At 46.9% G+C, this 24,711-nt stretch overlaps 1 protein-coding gene across 2 annotated transcripts in view; it reads right to left on the bottom strand.

The window, feature by feature from the left end:
• Sfxn5 (sideroflexin 5) overlaps positions 1–24,711 on the bottom strand; it is a 118,383-nt gene that overhangs the window by 74,920 nt on the left and 18,752 nt on the right. For both annotated transcript variants that reach the window (XM_036182755.1, XM_036182754.1), the window contains exons 3-6: positions 14,373–14,450; positions 4,297–4,323; positions 3,754–3,808; positions 1,628–1,653 (exon numbers count right to left, since the gene is read on the bottom strand). In XM_036182755.1, the coding sequence (XP_036038648.1) occupies positions 1,628–1,653; positions 3,754–3,808; positions 4,297–4,323; positions 14,373–14,450 (186 nt within the window). The remainder of the gene's footprint in view (positions 1–1,627; positions 1,654–3,753; positions 3,809–4,296; positions 4,324–14,372; positions 14,451–24,711) is intronic.

Below are 24,711 nucleotides of genomic sequence, written 5' to 3'. Positions count from 1 at the left end.
ACCTTATTCAGAGTCCTTTGTGAGACCGTGTTTCGTGAATGCAATCTTAGAGAGCTCCTTTCCTAGGAGTCTCTGCTTCCCAGCCTCTGAACACCTGTAATAATAGTTATTCAACTGGAAAAGCCCCCTCCTACTCAGGCAGGAACACACACACACACACACACACACACACACACACACGACATGGCACAGCATGGCACTGGATAGGGACACACCTCATATTTGCTATTTAATTCTCCATATTTATAATGCTTATATATAAAATGTAAAATATCTGTGCTCTAAAACAATGTGAGTGAATGGTCACCACCAGAACTAGGAGGGTCCCCGTCCAAGGGACCAATTAAAAACCAGTGAAAAAACAATTGCTCCAATATAAACCAGGAACAAAATGGAAAAATTAACCAAGTATAATTAACAAGCCAGAAAAGAAGTTGAAAACCTGGCTGAGAGAGGGTGGGATATAGCTTGGTTGGTGGAGTGCTGGTACTCAGTGGGTCCTGGGTTCCAACCGCAGAATCACATAAGGCAAGTACAGAGGTACACATTTGTAATCCCAGGACTCAGAAGGTGGAGGCAGGAGAATGACAGGTTCAAAATCGACCTCAACTACTTATCGAGGCTAGACTGGGCTACATAAGACCTTATCTCAAAGGACATGAACAGGTACACATATAGCTTGTTTATTTTAAGCCAAGTGTAACGGTATACACCTGTAGCCTTGGCTCTTGGGAGATTGAAGAAGGAGGACCAGGAGCTCCAGGCCATGCAGAGAAAGTGTCTCAAAAAAACAAAACAAAGTAAGACCCCCAAGGACTGTGGATGTGGCTCAGTGCTAAAGAACTTCAAATTTTCAAAATTAAAAGTGTGTATGTATAAGATAAAGTTTTTTAAGCACACACAAGTCTAGGGGATAACATGATGCGCTCTCTATTGTTGGTGCTTTTCACTTCCTCAAAGGATTGTGGAAATGTTGCCTTCTCTGTAAGAACCAACAGAAATGATGGCACCTCTTTCCTGCCGGGTTCCACCCTTCTCCACCCAAAGCGAAAGGTACAGTGACTCCTGCTTGTCATCCCCAGGGCTGTTCTCACAGATACACAGAACACATACCCATACACTATATATACTATCACTTTGCACATTTTTAAACATGATATAAATGACATCAGCGAGTATTACTACTGTGCTACTATTTTCTCATTCAACACTGTTTTTCAGACTTAATCCATATTCATAACACAGAATACTTAACACAGGAAAGAAATCATGAGCAGGGCTAAACCCGACTCCAAAACCAAACAAAAAGAACACCAGAAACCCTTTCTGAATTCATTTGCAATTTCAATTTCACAAGGTGCCCTTGTCTTCCCACTTCCCCAGTTCCTTTGGAAAGCTTCCAGTCTCCACTGAGGGTCCAGGGCACTTCCTCACCCTGGGTGGGTGCAACTCTTGGTGCAGCACTGTATAGCAGCAAGGAGAAGAAGGATGTGCGTGCCCTTTTTTCTCCCAGCCGTGCCCCATGGGGACAGTACACTATGCTCTGCCAAGTATTTATGAGCAGTGATGCTGTTAGACGTTTGAAGTTTCATTTTGGAAAAGAAAACCATTTGCAGGTAAGACTTACAATTGGCGTCCCGAAAGGAATGTAACCTGTGGGTGGGGAGAGAAAAAGAGTCAGGTCCCATGAACCTCTGGGTCTCATGAGATACCCAGAAGTCACTGGGGCTTGCTCCGCCCCATGGCCCTGGTGAAGAAGTCCAGGACAATCACAGAGACACCACAGTCTTCCTTCAACTCAGACTTCCCACTGCAAAGGGCTCACCCCTCAACAATCACCGCCCACCTGTTCCCCTTTCCCAGAATCCAGAGGCTGGCCTGCAGACAGAATAGCCTGCTGCTTGTCACCAGCAGGCCTTTGAACCTTTTCCTCCCTGGGGCACAATACTCCCATCCCTATGCTTTCATCTCCCCGGGAGCCCTAAAGCATTTCCTTCTTCCTTTAGCTTATTTTTACTTCTCCCACTTCACAGCCATTCCTGGAATTCCCTCTCCACCTGAGATGGGCATGTGCTCCATGCTAGAGCATTTCAAAGCACTAATGTTCTGGTTGGCCAGCTTCAGAGAGCAATAGAGCACTGAGTGAGATTGGGCCAGGTCCTGGCCTGTGTGCAAGGCTTCCTCACTGCTGTCAGTGAGCAACTTTCCTGTCCCTTAGCCTCTAACTTATAGTAAACAGTCAGCTGATGACCAGACAGCAGAGACCATACTTATCTGAGTGGCATGGAGAACCCAGGTTCACATCCTGAACAAACACAGCTTTATGTGCTGGTGCTGTGGCTCTCCTGCGCCTCCCTCTGGGGCAGGGCCAAGTTTGGGGGGTGGAACAAAGGGGCTGAAATGAATGCCTACCTCAGAAAGGTCCAGAATTATAAAAGAAGGCAAGCTGGGGTGAGAGCCTGCTCTACCCAGTAGAGGGACAGTGTACAGCTCGAACTCTAGGTTCTACATGTTCAGAGCCTTTGCTGCCTAAGACCTTCACAGCAAAGCCCAGGCTCCCAGCAGCTAATGCCCCAGTTTACAAAATGCATCATGCAGCCACATCGTGACTGAGTCTCTATGAGGTCAGGCTTTCTGAGGCAGGGAGGGTCTGGTCTGACTGAGGTCTCCTTTTCTAGCCAGGTGGAGGCCTTTCCAAGGCATCAGACAGTAGCCCTCTACATCATTCTCATGAGTCAGAGTGGGTAAAAATGGCCAGGAAGAGATGGCAGCACACCTCGGAAGAGCACACACCCCTCTGCAGAGTGACGTGGGCAAAATCTATAATTTCTCAGACCAAGGGAAGGGCCTCCACCTCAACCCCAACAATTGTACTCTGAGCCCCAAGTGTGAAACACACAAAACAGCCCTCTGGGAACTACCAGATGGGGACTTCCCAGGGCAGAAACGCATGACTCCCATGCACATTGACTCCACAGAACACACAGGGTCATGAGTACACACTGCATGCTATCCAGAAGGGAAGGGTATTTAGCAACACTGTCAGAAGACAGTGATTCCATCTAGATGCTATGGCCAAGAACAGGGTTTGCTCAAAACAGGTGACATGAGGTTGCTATTAGGAAGGGGTTTGTGACTCAGTGGAGGCCAAAATCCACTGCAGAGGCCACAGCACCACCCAACCACACAGGTGGGAAGTGAGGCAGATGTGTGCCTGGTCAGTGTCCAACAGGATTGAGCTAACATGAACATGTGGGCAGGAGCGTGGCTGTATGTGTGACAGGCCATGCCCTTCTCAGGTGTTGTCACTTCTGGAGGAAGGGGGGCTCAGAGGATGGAGGTACCTGCAACAAGACTTGGGGTGCTCAGAAAGTTACAAGATGCCCAAGACCCTCTCCAAGGCTAGAGAAGCAGTAGACACTTGCTAAGGAGACTCCAGGTGGAGCTGCCTGCAGGTGGACAGGGGTGCCAGGGATGCTACTGTCGTGAGTTGCCACCTATCCTGGGATGGGATTTTTTTGTAATGCCCATGCCGGAGCACCAGCTCTGCTCCTTTAAGTAACCCTTATAAAACTTGGTGGTTCACCAAGAGATCTGAGCGCCATCTCTGGGATGCCATCAGCACCCTTTCTGGGGTAAATACATGTTTTTTCATGTCTTCCCAGGAAAAGTCATATAATATCTGAGCATGTAGTCACTCGTAGCTGGGACCACAGCCAACACCCCTGGTAGGCAGAACCAGGAAGAGCTCACCTGACATTCTGAAAGGCATGAAGATCTTCTCATTGGTGTCCGGGTGTAGGATAGCCTGATGGTGGGGAGAGAAGACGGGGAGACCAAGCAGAGGGTTAAGGTTGAGAGCAAGGACAGCTTCCCCAAGAAGAGCCTCCCACCAGTGGCCCTCTGCTGCCTCTGGACAGTTGGTTTTCACCATTTCTCAGGATAAAGGAAAACTCAAACATGAACCATGATCGGCGTCCTCCTCCTGACCCATCCTCCAAGCCCATGGGGGGCAAGAATGTGCCCACCTGGAAGTCTCCTTGACCTTGCCTGGCACACAGAAGGCACAGAATCAGACTTGGTGGACAGAATCCATTCTTTTCTTGAAATTCCCAGAGTTCCTGGGGTGAGGCCAATCAGATCATAATGGGGTGTTGGGAGGAAGGCAGGGGTGGGGAGAGACTGGATACCCATTAGTCATGGAATTAGGGCTTCTGCTAGACCCCGAGGACAGGGAGAGGATGGGTCCAGGAAAGCATAGAGAAGGACAAAAAAAGGAACCCAGATCTTGATTACCTGTTTGATTTTCTGTGCACTCCAGAGCTAGAAGAGACAGAAAAATAAGAAATTTCAGCTCTCTGTGCCATGTTTTCTTTTCTTTTTATTGTTTTAAGATTTTGTTTTTATTTATGAGTATATATGCATGTTATATGACACCACATGTGTGTGAACCTGTAGAGATTGCAAGAGGACTTCAGATCCCTGGAGCTGGAGTTGCAGGCAGTTGTGTGTAGTGGATAGCCATCCCAGCATTGGCCTGGAAGTTCCAACCCCCATTGAGGCTTCGGTAATGGTCATGCCTACAAGGCGGGGCAGAGGAGGGAGCAGAAGACCGAGGATCAGGAGGAGGTTGCTCTCTTGGTTCTGGGACACTGGACGCTGGAGGTAGATCGAGCAGAGTTCTCCAGAGAACACCGCCGGACTGCGCTATACCTTTGCCAGACCCTGCAACCTACCCCTTCATTTGTAAGTTACCCCACAAAATAAACCTCCCTTTTAACTACGTGGAGTGGCCTTAATAATTTCACCAATAGTTGTGAGCTGCCCAGTGTGGGAGCTGGGAACTGAATTCAAGTCCTCCAGGGGAGCAGCCAGTGTTCTAGCCACTGAACCACCTCTCCAGCCCCCAATTTATTTATTTTTGAGACAGGATGTCCTGTAGCCCAGCCTGGTCTCAAACTCAATATGTAGCTGACAATGACCCTGAACTCTGGATTCTCCTGGAGCCCCCACCTCCAGAGTATTCAGATTAAGGTGGTCTACCATGCCAGTTTATGGAGACCTTGGGCTGGAACTCAGGGCCTTGAGCATGCAAGGCAAGCACGCTACCAACAGGACCACATCCGTACCCCACTTTCGTTTTCTTTCTTTTTGCTAAATTCACATTTTTAATTAGCACATTATCACTATGAGATTTTTTATACATATATGTCATTGTACGTGGCCAGCGCCATGTTTTCTAACCAAGGGAATTTTGAGACAAGGTCTCCTGTAGCACAGGGTGTCCTTGAACACCTGATCCTCCCACCTCTACCTCCCAAGAGCTGGGGCCACAGGTGGGTACCATGATAACACATGCTTTTTGAATCAAGAACACATGACAAATGAAATGAATTCAACATTGGATAAAGTAGTGGCCTGTGGAAAGATATTTGAGCTGGGAGCCTGTGATCCCAGCAACTCAGGAGGTAGAGACAGGGAGGGGGGGGGGACAGGAGTTCAAAACCAGCCCGAGATATTTGAGACCCTATTTCCAATTGATGTTTGAAATACCTAAATGAAAAAGATCCTTTCTCAGTGAGCCTGGATATGTACACATACAGAAAGAATTCGGAGGAAATGAGACAACTCGGGAACAAAAGAGAACTTTGAAAACCCTGAAGTATCTTGAGACAGACAGACAGACAGACAGACAGACAGACAGGAAGGTGCAAGGGAAAAAGGAGGAGACAAACCCTAGCTCTACCACTTCTGGATGGGAAGCTGCCGGCCTGCTCGCCTGCCTTTTCCCCTTTCTTCCTTCACTTTTTTCTTCTTTCCTTTCCATCTTCCTTTTAAGAAAATATATTTGTTTTGTTTTTTGGGTTTTTCGAGACAGGATTTCTCTGTGTAGCTTTGCGCCTTTTCCTGGAACTCACTTGGTAACTCACAGAGATCTGCCTGCCTCTGCCTCCTGAGTGCTGGGATTAAAGGTGTGCGCCACCACCGCCCAAGAAAATATTTTATTTACTTTTAGTTATGTGTATATATGTACATGGGAGGGGGTGTATGTATACATGAGTGTAGGTGTTTACAGAAGCCAGAAGAGGGCACCCGATCCCTTGACATCGGAGTTACAAGCCATTGTGAGCTTCCCCATGTGGGTGCTGAGAACCAAACTCAGGTCCTCTGCAAGAGCAGGGTGCACTGTTAACTGCTGTGCCATCGTTCCAGCCCATGTTTTCTTTTGCTTTTCAAGACATAGTCTTATGTGTCCCTGGCTGCTCTCAAGCTCTCTATGTAGCCCAGGATGACCTTGAAATCCTGATCCTCCTGCCTCCACCTCCTGGGTGCATGTCACATTTTACATAGTGCTTCCTGCATAGTGGAAAGCACCCTACCAACTGAGCTACATCCCCAACTGAGACTTCCGCACACAGGGGTGTAAATGGGTGGAGGCTAGATGTCAATGTAGTATCTTCAATCTCTCTCTCTCTGATTCAGCTAGACTGACTGGCCAGTGAGCTCCATGAATCTCTGCATCTCTAACGCCTGCTTCAAGATGCATGCCAACCTCTATGCCCGGCTTTTGCATGGGTGCTAGGGATTCAACTCAGGCCCTTAGGCTTACATGGTGAGTGCTTTACTGAATGAGCCATCTCTGAAGCCCCCAAAACTTCTTTATCTATTCTTTGCCCTTTCTCTGCTTCCAGAATTCTGTATCTTGTTCACATATTACCTTTTCAAAATGTGTGTGTGTGTGTGTGGTGTGTAAATCTCAAAGGTAGGGCTGACTGTAAAGGACAAGACCACTTACTTGCCCAGCATGCACAAGACCCTGGACTCAGACTGTAGATTAATCAATTAGTTAACTAATATAATAAAGGCAACCACTAGAAAAAAGAAATAATGTGCATTTAAAAGTTTTCATGAGCCAGGCCTAGCAGCACACACCTTTAACCACTGAAGGGCTCTCTAACGTGGCAAACACGGACTCAAACATGGCAAACATGGCGCCAGCAGACTTTGCCCTTTACCCTTCTCTCTCCCTCACTAAAAACCATTAGGTTACATTCCTAACGCTAGTCCCCAAGGTCCATTTCCTTATTTGGCCACTGACTCATTCCTGAGACAAAACTCCAAGGTTCAACAATCAAAATTCATTGACTATACTGGCTAACCTGTCCAATAAGGACTTACCAAAACATCCTTACACAGACTTCCCTTTTCTCCTTAAAAACCCACTCCTACAAAAAAATAAGAAAGAAAGAAAACAAAAACAAAAACATAAACAAAACCTCCTCCTGCTGCTGCTGCTGCTTATTTTCTGCTTTACCTAATCCAGAGGTGCCCCCCCCCCAGGGCAATAAATCTCCTTTCTGCTGAGAACCTGGTGTCTGGGTGTGTCCTGCAGGGACCAGGGGCCACCTTCCCCTACAATCACAGCACTCAGGAGGCAGAGGCAGGTAGATCTCTGTGAGTTCATGGCTAGCTAGCTGTTCATAGTGAGTTCTAGGACAGACAGAGCTACATAGGTATTAACCTTGTCTCAAAAAAAAAAAAAATAAAAATAAAATAAGTGTTTTGTTTTTGTCCTTGTTTTAGTTTTTAATGAAATAGGGTGCCCAGCATCCAATTCCTTTATTGATGCCTATGGTACATGGAGGATTAACTATCGAACAAAATCCCCATATCGAGAGAGCAGCAGTTGGCAGGTGGCTCTTTGATTTACACACACACACACACACACACACACACACACACACACACACACACACCAGGTAGGGGTCCATGTGGCTGAGCTCCTGTGGCAGAGGAGAAGTGAGAAGCACCTTTCCCAGGCCAGTGCTCCCCACTACTTCCTGCTCCCTCCTGTGTGTCAGAACTAAGCAGGGCTGCACTGCAGCCTTGCAGACGCTAACGGAACACCACCAAGGGAGGGCAGAGACCATCAGCCAAAACACACAGTCCTTCCCTTCTTAGCAGGTACTTGATTTCTGCCAAGAGCAAAGTGACCACACACAGGGTCCAGCACTTTGGCCCTGGCACAGCCACCATCTTGCCTTGTACTCCTGGTTAAATTCCCACATACCTTTGGCTTGTACTTTTTTTTTTTTTTTTAAGTCAAAGCATACCTATAACCCCAGCATTCAGGAGACTGAGGCAGAAGGAACCTGATTCCAGGACAACCTACGGTATATAGCAAGTTCCAGGCCAGCCTGGACTGCCTGGAGAGCAACTGTCTCAACAGATCAAAAACAAACAAATAAATAATTAACCAGAATTAATTACCAGAGTAACCAGAATTAACCAGAATAATAACATGGGCATAATGTTATATGTCTGCATAACCCCCCGAATTCTGGAGACAGAAGAAAGGGGATCAGGAGTTTAAGGCCATCCTAGCTATGTAGTGAATTTAAGGCCATCCTGGGCTACACGAGACCCTGTCTCAAATAAGAGCAACAGTAATCAATCAGAAGAGGAAAGAGGTGGAATCCATGCCCCCTTCCTGTCCAGTCTACAGCACCAACTCAAAAGGACAGGTAAGGACAGTGGGCTTACAGTTCTGGCTGGGCTTTCCCCCGCAACCTGCTGGACCAATGAATTACTGCTGGATTCAGAAGAGGCAGCAGGTACTGCCCACAGGGGAAAAGCTACAGTCCCACAAACCACTCCTGCAAGCAGGTCATGGAGAACAGCCACCCTGGGACATACAACTATGCATGAAAGGCTAACTGAGTGGCTGGCCACCCACGTGGAGAGCCCGGGCCAGGCTCTTCACAGCAGCACACACAGGCACCCTCACTGTGAACTTTACTCCCAGGTTAAGCACTGACCTCCTCTGTCCTCAGCCCAGCACCCTCTGCGCCTCTGGCTGAACATGGAACTGTGTAGCCCTGACCCCGTGAGACTGACTGACTGGCTTTAGTAATGACCCTGCGTAGATCTGAGAGTTGAGACTGTTTGGCTCACTGGGAGAACAGGGACAAAGGGCAGTGTGGAGAAGCCCTCTGAGTGGCTGATAAAACACACAGATTTACTGATTTTAGAAGTGGCCAGTGTCTCAGCTGAACCTGACTCATTCTCCAAGTGGAGACCAAAGGAGGGGTGGGCTGGGGTCCCACACGCTGCTGGGAGACAGGACACACCCCAGGAGCCAGAAGGAGAATAACGGCCCCACCCCCAGTCTGGCTCGATTATTTCCCCTCTGTCTCCTAGCAAGCTGCTTCTCCAAACCTCCTAAGGCAGCAAAGATGGAGTCTATTTAAAACAACCTCCAGAAGGTGACTAAACAGAGCCTGAAGGGGACCCTTCTGTAGGGATGGACGCCTCCATTCAACAAACAAAAAACTTCCTAATTGATCAGTCCGGCCCATTGTAGGATAGTGTTCCATTCATTGTGTTACCATGGTAACTCCCAGGTACCGTGTACCTATACAAGCCCATGTGGGGTGAAGGGAGCCCCCAGGCTACAGAGAAGAGGGGTGTCCTGCCTGCTTCTGCAGCACTGTCCCAGCAGCAGCTGTGGCTTCCTCATTCACGAAGCTTTTCTCTGGGTGGATGGAGGTCAGGCCCTACAAAGGAACCCAGATTTGAATTCCAAATCTCCCATTGGCTCACTAGGAGATGTGGGGTGATTTATTTAATCTTTCTGAGCCTCCAGTACCTCTTCTGTAATATGAAGGTAGGGATATTTACTTTCATATTTATTATAAAATTATTTATTTAGTGAGCAAATGTTTATTAAGCACGCACTGCATATTAAGCACTAAAGATAGATATCTCAGTGCAAAACACTAAGGTAGGTCAGCTTGAAGTCCTGGGTTGCATGCCAGCATCACATAAACCTGGCATGGTGGCACATGCCCATATTACCAGCACTCTGGGAGGAGCAGGAGTTCAGTCATCCTCAGCTATATACTGAGTTCAAAGCCATCCTGGAACACATGAGACCTGTGTGGTACAGCAGTTCTCTCCAAACTAAAACATTCCTTCCAGGAGGGAGAGAAGATCGTGAGACTCAGGAGGTACACAAAAAGTCACATATCTGAAAAAGCAGGAACTTGGAAGATTCTGGAAGGTGTTTCCCAAGGGTTATGGAAACAGAACAGAACAGCTGGGGAAGGAGACTGACCAACCAGGCGGAGAGAGACTCTAGACTATGGAACTCCTGCAGGTCATGCATCATTCATTGGTATGGCAATCATTAAGAAGGCAATCGTCAGTGGAGAAGCTAGCAGCTGTCCGTGAGCAGAGGAGCAAGCGAGGCTCCAGGAGCAAACCACCTCGGATGGCTGAGATGACTAGGAACACACACTAGGTATCCAGGCAGCTCATGGCATCAGTCACAATTGCAGGCATCAGGGCCAGCTGTGGGATTTAGACCACACACCTGCCAAAAGGACCTTGGAGCAGACAGAGTACAGGTGCAGAGACCAAGACTACTGCCTACTCCAAGTCCCAGGGCTCTGTGGGACTCTTCAGATGTCCCAGACGTGATACTTGAGCAGGGCCATCCCTGAGCTAGAACCTGGGCCTCTCCTTAATTGCACAATGCTGTGGAGCTGACCTGTCATCTCTGTTCCCTCTCTTCCCCAGTCTCTGAAGGCCAGCTGTCTGTGACTTTGATGACTGTGGCCTATGGAAGGAAGCACTGTGAGAGCCACCACACACAGCCCAATTTTTCAGGCTCTGCAGAGGAGATGCTGCTCCTGGGGACCAGAGTGGCAGGCTCACACCTTGAGTACTGTACCACTCAGCCACCAGATGGACCCACCAGGCACTACCATCATCAGCCAGAATGCAGCAGCACAGGAAACAGCTAAATGCCAAGCTCCAGGCCCTTCCCCCAGCCCCAGGAGGCCCTTAGGGGCTTTGGGGACAGAAAACAAAGCAGGCTGAAAAACAGGACAGCAGCTATCCCAGGGAGCAAAGAGAATAATGTGGCCTCTATCCCCAAACCCTGGGAGCTGAGAGAGGCCAAGAGGCCCAGCTCAGGGGAAATGGGGCATGAGGGAGCTTAGACAGGTAACAGGCCAGAGTCAGGAAGTGGCCTTACTTCTGACAAGTTCAAAGGACATTGGAAGGTGTGAGGACTCCTCCAGGCTAGAGGGCTAGAGGACCAGGTCCACCATGCAAACCCAATGCCAGCCAGAAATGACACCACTGGGGAACAAGCCTACAGCCTGCCTCCCTGCCCAGGGCTGGAGGGCAAATACATCAAGACAGCCAGACCGGGTCGCTTGACTGCCTGGGCTTTCCTGTCTCAACACTCCCTCAGGGCCCTGCATGGGCATTCGGCCAAGGGATGTACTGAGGTCACTTTGTCCTGCTAGCTAGCGTCTAGCACATCAGTCCTGTTCATTTCTTCTGAGGTGCTTCCTCCCTGGACCTTCAGCACAGTGTGCATCTTTGTCTGGACCAATCCCACCTTGAATTTGCCTAGCCCACTCCTTTCTCATCCTTGCGTGTACCCCTCCCACCCAGCCCCTCCTCACTAGCTGGTGTCAGTCAGTCTCAAGTAAGAAAACTCTTCCAGGTTGGTGTTGCAGCATATACCTTTAATCTCAGCATTCAAGTGGCAGAGGTAGAAGAAGCTTTGTGAGTTCAGGGCCAGCCTAATCTACAGGACTACATAGAGAGACCCTGTCTCAAAACACCAGGAAAGAAAGGAAGGAAGGAAGGAAGGAAGGAAGGAAGGAAGGAAGGGAGGGAGGAAGGGAGGGAGGGAGGAAGGGAGAGAGGGAGAGAGGGAGGGAGGGAGGGAGAGAGGGAGAGAGGGAGAGAGGGAGGGAGGGAGGCAAACTCTCTAGCTGCCCTGAGTCTGAGCAAGCCTCTGAGCAAGCTTCTGCCTCTCTTCACTGTCATTGTCTCAGGGTGGGGTGTCCTGTGAGGAAAGAGGCTCACCCTGCTTCATCCTTGCTCTCTGTCCTGTAGTGATGGAATGAAGCAGGAAAGGGAGACAGGAATCCTGAGAGCAGAGGGTGTAGTCACGGCGGGCACTGGCCTAGCACACAGCAGTCCCTGGGTTCAGTCCCTAGTACTCAGGAAGAGAGGGAAGGCTGAGTGGCAGTTTAAGATGTCCACATGTGGGACTTGGGAGATGGCCCTCTTGGGGAAGTATCTGCCATGCAAACATGAACACCTGAAACTGGATCCCCAGCACCTGGGTAAAAGCCTGATGTGACAGTGTACACACGTAACCCCAGTGATGTGAGGGGCATAGCCTTGAAGAGCAAGGCCAACCATCATCATAGCCAAATCAATAATCCACAGCTTCAGTGAGAAACCCTTTCTCAAAAAATAAATGTGGTGAGCAATTGAGGAAAGACACCCTCTGTCTTCTACACACTACTGCACACATGTGCACCCGTACATGCATACACTAACAAGTACATACAGTAGACACATGAACACACAAAATACATCTAACATCTGAAGTCTAGGAGTTCCAGAATGATAAGAAATTATCAAAGACACAGTATAGCTGAATATGGTGGCTAACTCCTCTAATCCCAGCACTTGGATGGCTGAGGCAGGAGGATCACCTTGAGTTCAAGTTTAGCCAGCTCCAGAATGAGACCCTGTCTCAAAAACAACAATGAAAAAAAAAAAAAAAAGTAAAAATGTTTGCCAAGACTGCTAAGAACTTTCAGATTTAAGGGGTCACCAAAAATTCAAAATAATGATGTTTAAAAGACTTAGGATAAGCTAGGTGTAGGAACTCACACCTGTAATCCCAGGATTCAAGAGGCTGAGGAAGGAGTGCCTTGAGTTTGAGGCTGAGCTAACGAGTGAGACCCTGTCTCCAAAAACAGGCCTGTATTCCAAGCACTTTTAAAATAGAATCTGAAATCAAGAGAATCAAGAATTCAAGGTCATCCTTGCCTATACCGAAAAATTGAGGGCCATCCTAGGCTACATGAGATCCTATCTCAAAAGAAAAGGAGGAAGAGGAGGAAGGGAGAGGAGGCAGAGTGGGGAGGAGACAGAGGGGAAGAGGGCATGAAGAGGATCATAAATAATCCCAAAGAAAGAATGTAGGCAACTGTGGCGGTTTGAAAAAAAAAAAAGGCCCCATAGGCTCACAGGGAGTGGCACTGTGAGGAGGCGTGGCCTCGCTGGAGGTGTGGCCTTGCTGTAGGAGGTGTGGCCTTGTGGGAGGAAGTGTGTCTGAGTCTCTTCCTGCTCCTTCTCCAGTACTATGTCCTCCTGCACACTGCCAAGCTTCCCACCATGATGACAATGGACTGAACCTCTCAACTGTAAGCCAGCCCCAATCAAATGTTTTTCTTTATAGGAGTTGTCGTGGTCATGGTGTCTCCTCACCAATAGAACTCCTAAGACAAAATCCTAACAACCTTCAGAAAAATCAGAAGTTAAATGGCATCAGAATTTCCAAAAGCCAGACTGTAGACCCGGAGAAAATAAGCAATGGTCTTCAAAATTATGAGGAAAAAAATAATTGTCGACCGAGGACTTGCTCACCCAAACTGTCAGGTAAGTCTGAGTGGTGGTTTGTGCCTTTAAGGTGGATCTCTGCATGTTTGAGTCTACCCAGTGACTTTTGGGACAGCCAACACGGTACAGTAAGACCCTATCCCCAAAACAACGATAACAAAAGCGCTAACAACCCATTTCAACTTTTCCTCGGCTGATTTGAACATCCTTCTCACTCACCCATTTCAGGGAGCCACAAAAAGTGTCTCACCATAACAATAGAATACACGAACAGAAGACAGAGCCAGGACTAACTGGATGTAGGCAAGGGAGAATGTCGATAGAGGGGACTTCCGATTAGAAGGAGGCGCTGAAGTACTGATCGCAGAAGATACACTAAGAGCTAGAAGTGGAACAAAGTTTATCAGTGAAAAACTCCAGGTAAAACAGACAGTTGAGAAAGGAACGGTTGTGGACAAACAACTTGACTGTTCAGTAAATGGTATTTAATAACTGGAGCGACATGAGCAGCTGAAATACAGCTCTCACAGCCATGACTAAATGTTTGAGGAGGGGGGTGTATTAGAAGGAAGATGTGTCTTTATAGAAGTGGAAGATAAGAGAGCTGACTCCTCAACCATCACAACTGCCAGAGCCAAATAGCTGAGGAACAGCAGTTCAGATAGACAAATACAGACGATTTACACCCGAGACGTGGCTAAAAGGAGTTCTTCCGGTGACCGGGAATGGGACTGGGGAGTGACAACATAATGTCTTTTTTTTTTTTTAACATGTGTAAATATTTGAACTATGTGTAAATATTTCTTTAAAAAATATGTGCTTAAGTTTTGAAATAAAGTTTCTGAACAAAAAGAAAAACTTTGGCATATTACCCACAAGATTCCAGGATCCCCTCCTCCTGCCCCCCACTCCCACCCCAGCAGAGGTACCTGCTCATTGGTAACTCCTGGATGCAGGGTGCCATGCTGGTAGTCCTCCAACAGCTGCACAGCCTCTCGGAGACGCTTCTGTGGAGCAAAGAGAAGAGACCTTGTGTGGCGTCAGACAAGTACTTATGACAGGGCTTCCTTCAACCAGAGTGACAGTGTTCACAGTGTGTGACCACAGCCCTCAGAACACACATGAAACAGCAGAAAGGGTCTGACCTAAATGTCCTCCCACAGGGACCTGGCTCAACAGCAATGGTGTGGCACACAACAGATCAGGCCAGCCCACCCTAAACCTGAAGTAAAACTCGGGAGATGGTTTAGGCAGTAAAGTGCTTGCATGCAAGCATGAGGACCAGGGTTCAATCCCCAGAAGGCACCAAATAATAAAGTGAGGTATGCATACTTGCAATCCCAGAGCTGGAGGGGTTGAAACAGGGATTCCTGGGGCTTGCTGGTTAGACAGCATAGCCTACTAGGTGAGCTCCAAACCAGGAGAGATCTTGTCTCAAAACAAAAAGGTCAACAGCACCTAAGGAACCACACCTGAGGTTGACCTCTGGCCTCCACACCCATGCACACCCATGTGCATGTACACACACACACACACACACACACACACACACACACACACCAGAATGAAGGAAGGGCTGGGGTGTAGCTCAGGACACTTGCTTCACATGTTTTGGGCTCTGAGTTCCATCTCCAACACTGAGGACGGAAACAACACAAAACCAAGCAAGCATCTCCTGACCACATCCCGGGTAATTTCCTGAGTGAGAACAAAATGGCGGAGCAATATAATATCATTCACTGGACACACACAGACACACAGACACACAGGAAGGGGGCAGCAGGCACAAGGGTTTTTAGGAATATATTTATGTGCCTGTGAAAATGAGAAAAAAAAATGGAGACCCACCAAGCTCATAACAGGAGTAACTAGGTTGGAGGAAAAAAGGACCAAGGATGACATGGGTCAGGAAGACCTTAACTTCATTTGTAACATGGAAAGCTTTTTATTAGGTGGATATAATCACACTATATTTCCACAGCTTATTTTTGTCATTTAAAAAGTACTGGCAGGAGGCTGGCAAAATGGTTCACTGGGTAAAGGTGATTGTGGGTAAGTCTGATTGCCTGTGTTCAGTCCCTGGAATCCAAGTGGTGGAAGGAGAGAACCAACTCTCACCAGCTGTCCCCTGAACGCCAGACATGCACCGAGGCACATGTGCACACATACTAGCATGCACACACACAAAACACAAACATAAAATAAGTGAACAAAAGTTTTAAAAATACTGACAGATTTACCTACTATTCAAGTATTTATAGCTACAACACCTGACAGACTGGAAGAGGGAAAGAAAGTTAATTGCGTGTGTGTGTGTGTGTGTGTGTGTGTGTGTGTGTGTGTGTGTGTATTTGAATTCTTCAACGCAACACTGATGATAGAAGGTGGCTTTCATTCACCAAGAGACTTGGATAAAGACATTTACAGGAGTGCCGGGCAGCAGTGGTACATGCCTTTAATCTCAGCACTTGAGAGGCAAAGCCAGGCAGATCTCTGTGAGTTCAAGGCCAGCCTGGTCTACAGAGCAAGATCCAGGATAGGTACCAAAACTACATAGAGAAACTCTGTCTCGATAAACAAACAACAAAAACAAACAAACAAACAAAGACATTCCCAGCAGCTCCCTGACATGGTCAAGACTACAGATAACTAATAGAAGTGTAGATACATAAATTGGACTATACACACTCAATGAAATATCACACAATAATTTTCTAGGAGTGGTAGTGTCTGCCTGCAACCACAGTATTACAGGCAGAGTCAGGGAATCATGGGATCTAACCCAGATTGGGCTACAGTGTATACTAAACAGTGAGACTGTCAAAAAAGGAAGCCGACAAGCCAGGTGTTGTGGCACATGTTTTTAAATTCCGGTACTCAGGAGGCAGAGGCAGGCAGATCTCAGTGAGTTTGTAGCTAGCCTGGTCTACATAGTGAGTTCCAGGCCAGTGGGGGCTATTAGACCCCTTGGGGGCAGGGAGACAGAACGATAATTTACTTCCTAGGTGGTGGCATACAGCTAACACCAGTACTTGTGAGGTGGAGTCAAAAGCATCAGGAGTTCAAACCAGGTTTGGCTACATAATGAGTCTGAAGGCAGCCTGGGCTACACAAGAAACCAGAGGGAGGGAGGGGAGGAAGGAAGGGAGACGGGGCAGGTGGGGGGAGGGGGCGGGAACTATACAGCAATTTAAAAAGTAAGCAAGTAAGCTGACAGGTGATGGTGCACACCTGTAATTCTTGCACTATAGAGGTGGAAGCGAGAGCATCAGATCAGGTCAGCCATGGTTACACAGCCTGTGCTATATGGATCCATGTTTAAAAAAAAAAAAAAAAAAAAGCAAAACCTAGAAAATAATGACTACCTTACAACATAGATGACTCTCACTGGCATAATGGACCCTCTAAAGACAGTCACCCCATTATCTGTCCCAGAGTCTTCTAGAATGTTTCCATAGCCAAGTCTAGAGATAAAGTCTATGTGCCCTCCCCTTGATTCCAGAGAGACTCTATCTCAACACACAGAGAAGGTGGTACATATGAGGCAGTATTACCTAAGGCTAGACAATAAAGTCTTGCTCTTCCACCTTGCTCTCAGGATGGTCCTCTCTTAGAAGGAGCCATCATGCTGTATGGAAACCCAAGCAGCTCAGGAAAGACCCACATGCATGAGCAGTAAGCCTGAGTAAGCTGCACTGCTGTAGCTGAGCCGCTCACCAAGAGCAGCACACACACTTGTCCACCACATCCCTTCCTGATCTGTCCATTCCAAAATGGGTAATTCACTTTCTTCCCATCTGCATGTTCTCATCTCCAAATACGTCAGCAACTTACGATGTTTAAAGAGCAGGCATGGTGGACACATCTGTAGTCCTAGCCTTTGGGAAGTGGGAGAAGGGGATCAAGAAGTCCAAGGCCAGCCTGGGCTACCCAGTGAGCTACAGGACAACCTGGGCTACAAACTGAGACCCTGCTTCACAAAACAACAAAGATTGGGAGCTGGAGAGATGGCTCAGTAGTTAAGCAAATATATTGCTTTTGCAGAGGGCCCAAGTTTGATTCCCAGATATATTATAAATTATGAAAGGTTAATATATCTCTAAAATATAAACTCTTACAAATGACAGAAAGAAAGAAAAGAAAGAAAGAAAGAAAGAAAGAGAAAGAAAGAAAAAAGAAAGAAAGAAAAAGAAAGAAAGAAAGAAGAGAAAGAAAGAAAGAGAGAGAGAGAGAGAGAAAAGAACATGTCTGCTCAAATCAACGAAGGGGAGAGGACAGGGATGTCTCAAAGTTACTTTAAAAATTCAAAGTTAAGGAATACCAATGAGTGTCAGGTGTGGTGGCCCATGCCTTCAATCCCAGCACTCAGGAGGCAGAGGCAGGAAGATCTCTGAGTTCAAGGCCAGACTGGTCTACACAGCTGTTCCAGAACAGCCAGGGCTGTTACACAAAGAAACCCTATCTTGAAAAAACGAAAGAGGAGGGTTGGGGATTTAGCTCAGTGGTAGAGCATTTGCTTAGCAAGAGCAAGGCCCTGGGTTCGATCCTCAGGTCAAAAAAGAGGGGCAGAGAAAGGGGCAGGTCCAGAGATGCACGTTTTCCCCAAAGCTGATCTCCAGTTATCTTAGGACCAGGGAAGTAAACTGGTAAACCATGGGACAGGTGGTGCATCCTACAGGAAACCAATGGCCAACCAGCCTAAGAGCATTAAAATCCAACCATGGCCTAAATTATATTAAGGGGAGGGGTGGCCCTGAAGAGATGGCTCAGTAGTTAAGAACACTTGCTGCTCTTGCAAAAGACCTGGGTTTGCATTCGCTGTGGTGGGATACCTTGCTCAGCCTTGATACAATGGGGAGGGGCTAGGCTCTCCTTCATCTTGGTATGCCAGACTCTGTTGACTACCATGGGAGGCCTTACCCACTCTGAGGAGTGGATGGGGGCAGAGTGGGAGGGAGGTGAGGAGGCGGGAGAAGGGGAGGGAGGGGGAACTGGGGTTGGTATGTAAAATGAAAAAAATTTTAATAAATAAATATATTTTTAAAAGACCTGGGTTTGGTTCCCAGCACCTATTATATGCACAGTGTGGTAGGTATGACAAAAATGCATGCAAATAGACAAAAAATTGACTTGTAACTTGATAGGTGTGTGTGTGTGTGTGTGTGTGTGTGTGTGTGTGTGTGTGTGTGTGTGTGTTTGTATGTGTGTGTGTCTGTGTGTGTGTGTATTTATATGTGTCTGTGTGTGTATGTGTGGGTGTGTGTGTATTTGTATGTGTCTGTGTGTGTGTCTGTGTGTGTGTGTGTACGCACATGCACACATACTGTGTATGCATTATATTGTATATGTGCAGAGACAAGATGAAGACATCAGGTGTCAGGCTTGGTGGTGGTGGTGCATACCTTGAATCCCAGCACTTGGGAGACAGAGGATCTCTGTGAGTTCAAGGCCAGCCTGGTCTACAGAGTGAGATCCAGGACAGCTAGAGCTGTTACACAGAGAAACCCTGCCTTGAAAAACTAAAAAACAAACAAGCAAGCAAAAAAAGAAGACATCAGGTGTCCTGTTTATCACTCTCTGTCATTATTCCTTTGAGACAGGGTCTCTCACTGAACCTGGAGCTAGACTGATGGCCAACAAGCCCAAGGAGTCCCCCTGTCCCTGCCTCTGACAGTGCTGGCACCCAGTCCACATCTGTCCTTTTAAATGAGTTCTGGGATCTCAAACCCAGGTCCTCATGCTTGTCTAATAAGTACCCTTACACAATGAGCCATCTTTCAGCCTCTTGGGCATTTAAAATGAAAAATCCCACTAGAGAGCCAATGAGGTGGCTCGGCAGGGAAAGGCAGTTACTGCCAGGCCTGACCACCCGAGTTTAATCCCCAGGCCCCACACCATAGGACAAAACTGACTCCCAAAGTTCTTCTCTGACCTCACACTTGTACTGTGGCACGTAAACACACTCACTCTCTCCCTCCATCCCCCCCTCAACACACACTCACTAAATTAAAATGTAACTTTTTTTAAAGACCTGAAACCAACTGAAATACCAATAATAGAAAAATTGTTTTTAAAATGCATAGCACGACCACATGATGGGTTATTATGTAGTGACTACACACGTTTCTTTTTCTATCTTTTTAATAGGATGTTTCACAAATGTGCATGTTATCCTTGTGTATGAGTCACAATAATCTCTGTAAAGTTGCAGTTTTAGTGTATGCGCTGCTGAACTGAGCACTTCCCACCAGCCCCATAGACTAAGTCTTAAAAGAGGAAAAAATGAGAGGGGCTGGAGAGATGGCTCAGTGTTTAAGAGCACTGGCTGCTCTTGCAGAGGACACAGGTTTGGTTCCCAGCACCCACATGGCAGCTCCCAACTGCCTAACTCCAGTTCCAGGAGACCTGATGCCCTCTTCTGGTCTTGGAGGCACCTGCACACACATGTAGTACACAGACATATGTGCAGGCAAAACACCTATGCATATAGAATAATACGTTTAAAATGTTGATTTAAAAAAGAAATGTATTTTAAAATAATTTTATATACATATACATTTTCCATGTATTAAAAATGAAAGCAAATTTGCAAAGTAATGACATGAAGATGTTTACTTTTCCATAAAGAATTAAATCTCACTGGGCAGTGGTGGCGCACGCCTTTAATCCCAGCACTCGGGAGGCAGAGGCAGGCAGATCTCTGTGAGTTCGAGGCCAGCCTGGGCTACCAAGTGAGATCCAGGAAAGGCGCAAAGCTACGCAGAGAAATCCTGTCTCGAAAAACCAAAAAAAAAAAAAAAAAAAAGAATTAAATCTCAGTGGGGTACAGCATGCACACCTGTCATCCCAACACTCAGGAGACAGAGGCAGGAGGATTACTATGAGTTCCAGCCCAGCCTGGTCTACAGAGTGAGTTCTAGGCCAGTCAAAGCTGTATAGTGAAACTTTCTCCAAAGAACAAAACCTAATAAACCAATAATAAATCTTGGCAGATATCTGATATTGCAGAATGTAGAATATCTTCAACAGTTTTCAGAGCTGACAGATATTTTGATTTTATAAGCAATGCTGAGATCACCACTTCACAGAAATACATATTGCAAGATGGCGAAAGTATGTTTTAGGGCCATTTCAAAAATCCCTAGAAAGTGTTCTAATTCTACCAAAATTTATTTAATGATTTTTAATTTTAAGCACTTGTTAATGCATAGATTGCATGTGAGTATATTCTTTCTAATAAATTTAATCTTTGTTTTTAAGTGAAACTCAACTCTAAAAGGAATTTTTGTATGTGTGAATGTATGTGTGTCAATGCATGTGGTTGGGTGTGCAAGTGTGTGTGTGTGTGTGTGTGTGTGTCCGTCCAGAGAACTACACTGAATGTCATTACTTAGGAGCCTTCCATCTTGCTTTTTGACAGTGTCTGTCTGACTTAATGGTAGGCTGAGCTGCTCAGCCAGAGAGCCTCAGGTCTCTGCCTGTCTCTGCCTCCCCTGGTACGTGGACTGAACCGGCTGCTTTTTACATGGGTGATGAGGCTCACCTCAGTCCTCGTGCTTGTGTGGAGAGCACTTACTAACTGTCCCATCCTCCCAGACCCCAAACAGCAATTTTTAAGTCAAACATTCTAATACATCCCCGAGAAATACTGTAATACTCTGTGTGTGTGTGTGTGTGTGTGTGTGTGTGTGTGTGTGTGTGTGTGAGATGTGCGTACATACATGTCAGAGGTCAATTTCCGGTGTCTTTCTCTACTGCTCCCCACTTTTTTTTGAGACAGTGTCTCTCTTTTAACCTGGAGTTCATGGACTATCCACAGCGGCTGACCAGTGAGCCTGGGGACCATCCTCTCCCTCATCACTGGGGTTACAGACACATGACACCACATCCAGCTTTTTATGTGGGTGATGGAGACCCAAACTCAGGTCCTCATGCTTGTATGGCAGACACCATACCAACTGATCACGTCTTCAGCCCCAGCAGGGGATGCTTTGAGAGGAAATCAGTGTCCTGTTTCTGAGAACCTCTACTTTACAGTGTTAAGTGTCACCCATGAACTTGATCTAAATCTGCTATTTGAACAAGTTACACAGGTCACTCCACAGCTGTATTAGATCCTGAAGGACCTGGGTAATTAGTGAAGAACACTCTGTACATTTCTGTGAGGATTCTGTTCCAGAGCCTGGGAACACTGTCCCTAATGTGAGTGCTGCTAGACATAATACTGTTGTCCCAGAGATGTCTACCAGTAGACAGCCTCTACCACACGCTCCTGCAGCCTCATCAGTGACTCATAATTGAGGGAGGCATGGACCATGAACAGAAGCCTCTGACACTATGAGCTAAAGTAACTCTTTCCCCTAGAAGCTATAAATATTGGGGGTCAAACAGCAAAACAGTGACAGCCATCAAACCCCCAACCCCACATTTTAGTATAACTGGACTTGTAGACTTTTTATAAATTTTATTTACTATCATTGTGTGTGCAACGTGCTGTAATGTGGGTGTGGATGTCAGGAGGACAACTGTGTGGACTTGGCCTACTTCTTCCACTTTTACTGGGGACCCAGGAATTGAACTCAGATCTCCAGGCTTGCACAGAAAGTGCTTTCTTTGGCTGCTGAGCCATCTTGCCAGTCCCCGTGGACTTGTTTTCTCCCTACTGGGGGTATTTGACTCTATCCATCCTCTTAACGCCAAATTTGTCCAAACACGGCCAGTGTTTCTTTCAAGCCAGTTACTGTGTGCACATCTCTCAGCTCCATAGCAGTCTCCAACTTTCCACAGCGACTTTCTCTGCCTCTAACCTGGATTCACCATCTCTCAATGAGCCCTGTGTGTTCTTGTGTAATGGCATTTAGGACCCAGGTACTGAATGCTGGTGTGTTCAAAGGTACTGGAATGTTCCAGCTCCATCTTTCAGTGAGCACACCAGGAAACTGGGAAATGTAGTGGGTAGCTGTTTTAGCCATGCCATGAAGCATCTCCCCTAGTGAGGTAGCAGGTAACTGTTACATCTACCTATGACCTTGAGGTACACGCTCCTGGGGCAAGGCCGCTGAGGGGAAAGGGGGGACCCTTAAGACCTGGGATGCACATATGGGACTCTCTCTTTGCTACCTCATTGCTTTGGACACCGGGATGGACCAGGGCAGAGCTTGCCAGAGAACAGCATTAGACTGTGCCTCACCCTTCCAAGACTCTATGACAAATTCCTTTATTCTGTCTTGTGAGTTAACCCCCAAATAAATTCCTTTGATCATTAAGCAGACTCCATGGATTACCAGCAATACAATCCCATTATCTGGTGCCCAACTCCCCCACGTGGGAACATGGGTTGGCCATTCTTGGCCTTTTTCCCACCCAGATAGCTTCCACGGATCCCTGTCACAGGAGGGAAATGTACTGGAAGTATGTGTGTACATACATGTGTGAAGTCCTGGCTTCACACTGATGTCCTTGATTCAAATACAACACCACATGGCACTTTCTCTTACCTCCCTCCTCCCACAGTGACAGCCCCAGGTCCCAACACCAGTAGTTACCTGGAGTTATCTATTCACTTTATACTTAATTTTTCACTCTTTTTTCATGTGTATGTGTTTGTGTCTATGTAGGTGCATGTGTGTCTGTGTGTCTGTGTGTATGTGTGTGTGTCTGTGTGTATGCGTGTGTGTCTGTGTGTATGCGTGTGTGTCTGTGTGTATGTGTGTGTGTGTCTGTGTGTTTGTGTGTCTGTGTATGTGTGTGTGTCTGTGTGTGTATGTGTGTCTGTGTACGTGTCTGTGTATCTGTGTGTGTGTCTGTGTCTATGTGTGTATGTGTGTCTGTTTGTGTGTGTGTGTGTGTGTGTGTGTGTGTGTGTGTGTGTGCCCACAGAGACCAGAAGAGAGCAATAGGAGCAATAGGATCCTCTGGAGCTGGAATTACAGGTAGTTGTGAACTGCCCAACATGGATTTTAGGAAGTGGATTTGGAACCTCTGGAAGAGAACTGAGCCATCTCTCCAGCACCACAGTTTGTTTGTTTGTCTGTGACAGGATTTCACGTACCTGACACTAGATTGGAATCCTGATCCCTCTACCTCCTCATCCCAAATGCTGGGATTGCAGGCACACACGAGCGACCGACCCATTCCCCCACTACAGTTATTTATTCTAACCTAAATGCACTCAACAGAGTTCTGATTTACTACATAGATTTTAGTACTGAGTGGATGTTACTGATAATATTTCTGGGGCTGGAGAGATGGCTCAGCAGACAAGAGCTCTTGCTTCTCTTCCAGAGGACCCAGGTTCAATTCCCAGCACCACATGGTGGCTTAGAACTGTCTGTAAATCCAGTTCCAGAGGATCCAATGTCCCTTGTCTAGCCTCTGTAGGCACCAGGCAAACACATGGTACATAGACATACATGCAGGCAAAACACCCATGTATATAAAAATACATACGTGTGAGTGTGTGTGTGTGTGTGTATGTGTGTGTGTGTGTGTGTGTGTGTGTGTGTGTGTATCATACTATTTTGGCTAGCACTCTATGTTTTCAGGATGATCATTTGTTAACCATTAAGTGATGATTGAAATCAGAATAGCCAATTCATGCTACCTTCAGATAAAATTCAGAGGAACTTAGACCCAGGTGTGTTGTCTCACGTTGGGAGGCAAGGGCAAGGGGAGCCGGCCTGGATTACATGAGTTCCAAGATAGCCTATGCTACAAGATGAGAGATGGTCTTTAAAAAGAAAAATAATTCCCAAGTGTAGTGGTACAGAACTTTAACACTTAGAAGGCAGATGCAGGCAGATCTATGAGTTCAAGGCCAGGCCAGTCTACATAGTGAGTTCTAAGCCAGCCAAGGCTACATTGTAAGATCCTGTCTCAAAACAACAAAATAACAACAATGACAAAAATCACCATGGATGGTGGAAGACACCAACTGTAGTCCTAGCACTTTGGAAGTGGAGGCAAGAGGGTCAGAAGTTCAAGGACAGCACCAGCCACTATAGTAGTTTGAAAGACTGGCCCCCAGGGACTCCTGTGTTTGAATGCTTGGCCTATAGGGAGTGGCACTAATAGGTGTGGCCTTGATGGAGTGGGTGTGTCCTTTTTGGAGGAACTGTGTCACTGAGGTGGCAGGCTTTGAGGTCTCAATGTGTTCAAGCCACACCCAGTGAGTGTGGTAGACAGTTCCCTTCCTGTTGCCTGTGGATCGAGATGCAGTACTCTCAGCTACCTCTCCAGTACCATGCCTGCCTGCATGCTACCATGCTT

This window comes from Onychomys torridus, chromosome 3 (genome assembly GCF_903995425.1).
Source record: "Onychomys torridus chromosome 3, mOncTor1.1, whole genome shotgun sequence".
Taxonomy (NCBI): Eukaryota; Metazoa; Chordata; class Mammalia; order Rodentia; family Cricetidae; genus Onychomys; species Onychomys torridus.
This window is presented reverse-complemented; position numbering and strand designations above follow the sequence as displayed.